This window comes from Centruroides sculpturatus, unplaced genomic scaffold (assembly GCF_000671375.1).
Source record: "Centruroides sculpturatus isolate CEXI.00-Female unplaced genomic scaffold, Cexi_2.0 scaffold6168, whole genome shotgun sequence".
Taxonomy (NCBI): Eukaryota; Metazoa; Arthropoda; class Arachnida; order Scorpiones; family Buthidae; genus Centruroides; species Centruroides sculpturatus.
This window is the reverse complement of record NW_019390325.1, coordinates 1-3,435: the sequence shown is the minus strand read 5'-3', so window position 1 is coordinate 3,435 and position 3,435 is coordinate 1. Positions and strand designations below refer to the sequence as shown.

Here is a 3,435-nt window from a genome sequence, read left to right as displayed (position 1 = left end):
ATCTAGATTACATCATAAAACTTAATAAACTTACTTGAATTGTGATTACTGGATAAAACATCTTTCGATTCACTCATTTTTGGAGATTGAGAAGAATTCTGACCCTGTATTTAAAAAGAATGTCATATATGAAAAAACTTTCGTTTTTATAAAGTAGATGATATCATAGTAAAGTACATACCCAACAGAAAAATAATGGAAGCTATTAAAAAGAACAGGAAAGTATGACAACTGATAAGAACATAGAGAAAAATATTTACATTTTATAAGAAAAGTTAATGGAATAAAGAATAAGTAACATAAGGTGCTTATTGTATAATATAGAAAAATAATACAGAATTGAAATTAATATACTTTGACTTAGTGATAAAAATACTTAATAAAAATATAATAAATTTTAAAAGATTAACCAAAACTGAAGAAATTTCCATATAATAAAACATCACTTACAAATTATATAAAACAAATACTGATATACAGTAGAGCATCGATTTTCCGAAAGTCAATCATCCGAAAGAATTTCAGTCGGCAAATTTAAATTTTCGCCAGTGCTGTGGCGCTTCAATCTTTGGCTATGTCTTGGGCTACTCAAATATTTTACGTTTTTGATACTAAATTAACATCTTAAGTATAATTTTTTATTGTTTTTATATTTTTCAATATATTTATTTTGTTTGTACAAAATAAAAAAATAATTTTTAACAATACAATAGTCTTTGTTAGGATTATAATCAACGAAAATTCAATGCAAAGCGACATGCAACGGAGAAAAATTTCAACATCGGATACATTAAACTATTTTTTCGTACATAAATTTGTTATCCGAAATATCAGTTATACGAACAACCCCAGTCCCCAATTGATTTGGAAAATCGACGCTCTACTGTATTACAGTTATCAAACTCATACTAAATCATAAGATAACTTCTTTACTATACTAACACCCTCACTTATATACAAATAATTGTTTACAAAATATTTTTAATTTCATTATATATTTCACTGATTTCTCATTATTTGTTATATCTTAAATAACAAATAATGAGAAATTAATGAGTGAAAACTAAATACTATATAAAATTGATATCTTAAATAAATTTTATTTAGTAGAATAAAAGCTAGATTGATAAGAAAGTGACAGATTTTGAAGCTGGTAAAGGCAGAAACCTGCCTAATTTATAATTATAATGATTTACTTCACTTTAATTTATAATACAGTAGAGCCTCGAAAACTCGGCACTCNTCGACCCCTCTCACTTCCTCCACTCGACCTGACAAAAGAATCCCGACTGTACGGGATAGAAAAAGCACTTTCTAAGCCATCCACTGACCAGTGGGCAGTTGTCACCCAACTGTTGCCTATCAAAAAGAGGTACGACCTCGTCCTACCTCAGGCCACCCATACTTAGTTTTTTAACCCCATTCCCGATAACCCGGCATTTTCACAAACTCGGCCACCCTTCGGTCCACATTAGACTGAGTTTTCGAGGCTCTACTGTATTCTGAAAAATAAATAAAATCTACTATTGGAAAGTGTAAAGCTGATTTTCTCTCATTGACATTTAATTTTATAGCTTCAATTTTAATATTGTCAACATAAAACCTATTTAAGTTTGGAAGTGAACTAATTTGGAAATTATTTGTCCTATTATTCCATCAGTCTTATCTGTCTAGATATCATTGAAAGATCATAGCAAATTTTTAATCATAGAATAATTATTTTTTAATAAATTTGAAATCATGAAAATTTATTTTCGATTTTCATAAAAATTTTTTTTGACTAATAATTAACCCAAAAAAGTCAAACATTTAATTTATAGGCTGCATATTGTTAGTGACATATTTTTGATTGTTTATAATAGTCATATTTAACGTGTGTCCAAATTTTGACTTTAAAAATTAAAAAAATAAATTAAAAATAAATTATATATATTTTTTATTTTGTAAAGTCACAATTTTAAAACATTTGAACAAAATATTTTTTTGTTAAATATTTTTTGAGAAAGTATCATAGAAATAATGCAAAATTGCATTAGGTATTTATCCATAGTTTAAAAATATATATCGTATTTAAAATTGAAAAGAAATATTTTATATATTCTCTTAAAAAAATACTTACAGATTTCGGTTTGGAAAGTGTATAAGAAGGTGGACTATTATAATTATCCAATTGGTCAATGTTTTCTTTGGCAGCTATACTTGGATCACTAGATGCTTTAACCATAAAACTATCACAGGAAAATTTTGATAAAATTTGATCTTGATAACTTATTGATCTATTATCTACATTAAAATCTAGGTCACTTTCAGGTGAAGAAGCATAACTGAGACGGGAAGTCATTGGGAAAAGGAAATCATCTGTTATTATTTCTTTTGGCTAAAAGGAGATAAAATTATATTATTTAATAATATAATAAGTTTATTATGATTTGTAAATTTTATTAATTATAAATTAAAAATAACAAATATTCAATCTTCTGGGAGGTCTTTTAAGGAACATAGCTATGTGAAGGAAACCTGGAAAACTTCACAAACCAGCCTGTCAGCCTAAGCACAAACTTGAGCTCACTACCAGTGTTTAGGGATCAAATTTGCTTAACCACCGATGCAGTATCGATGTGGGATGAAGAATGATGTACTAGTGGATTCTGCATGAAAAATTTTCTGCAGCAGTCTCAATCAGGATTTGATCCCAGATCCTTCATAGTGGCACTCTGGAATGTTGCCATTCAGTCATCTGGTCAGCTTTCAATGTGTGAGAAAAACAAATAATCTCTGAAATTGATTCTTGAAAGCTTCATCATGTTACTAAAGTAAGAACATGAAGTGCAGAGACAGTAATAAAAAGCTTATGGTATCATTTCAAAGCATCAAGCTTATCTTTATCAAAGGGAAACTCACAAGAAAAAATTTGACTTTCATTTCAGTGCCATAATGTTTACTTGGTGCAACATTTTTTACAATTCTATGTTTTTCTTTAGATATCAATTCTTTTTTAACTAGTTTGACCAATTAATTTTTTCACTGCCCTTCTTTTGGTTTCAAGTTATTTATGACTATTTATTATTGCTTCTATAAAATAATTTGGTCTTAAAACAGTAATAGAAAAACAATAAAAAAAATAAAGCCATGATCAGAATCTAACTACAACAAACTAAAAAAAGAAGAGAAAACTGCAAAAATGTAATTAATAGGATTGTTCCAGCTTATTATTCACTGGTTTAAGTTCTTAAAGCACAATTGTATACATTGGTTCAAGATGGCATAAATGGGAAAAAATACCAATTTTAAAATTCTACTACATACTGTACTACAGTTTAGTCAACCATCAGTAGGAAATCAACTATTCTGGTAATAGCTGGAGTGGGAGAAACTATTTTGAGGCTCAATTTATTGTCATTCATCAAATCATTGTTTTTTTTGCATTGTATTATA

At 27.9% G+C, this 3,435-nt stretch overlaps 1 protein-coding gene across 1 annotated transcript; it reads right to left on the bottom strand.

The window, feature by feature from the left end:
• Window positions 1-34: 34 nt before the first annotated feature.
• LOC111617453 lies at window positions 35-2,524 on the bottom strand (the record flags this gene model as incomplete). Its single annotated transcript, XM_023358740.1, has 3 exons — window positions 2,120-2,524; window positions 182-202; window positions 35-104 (listed from the first exon to the last, which is right to left on the bottom strand). Coding segments are annotated over exons 1-3 (313 nt in total), but the record flags the coding sequence as incomplete, so codon positions are not given.
• Window positions 2,525-3,435: the final 911 nt, after the last annotated feature.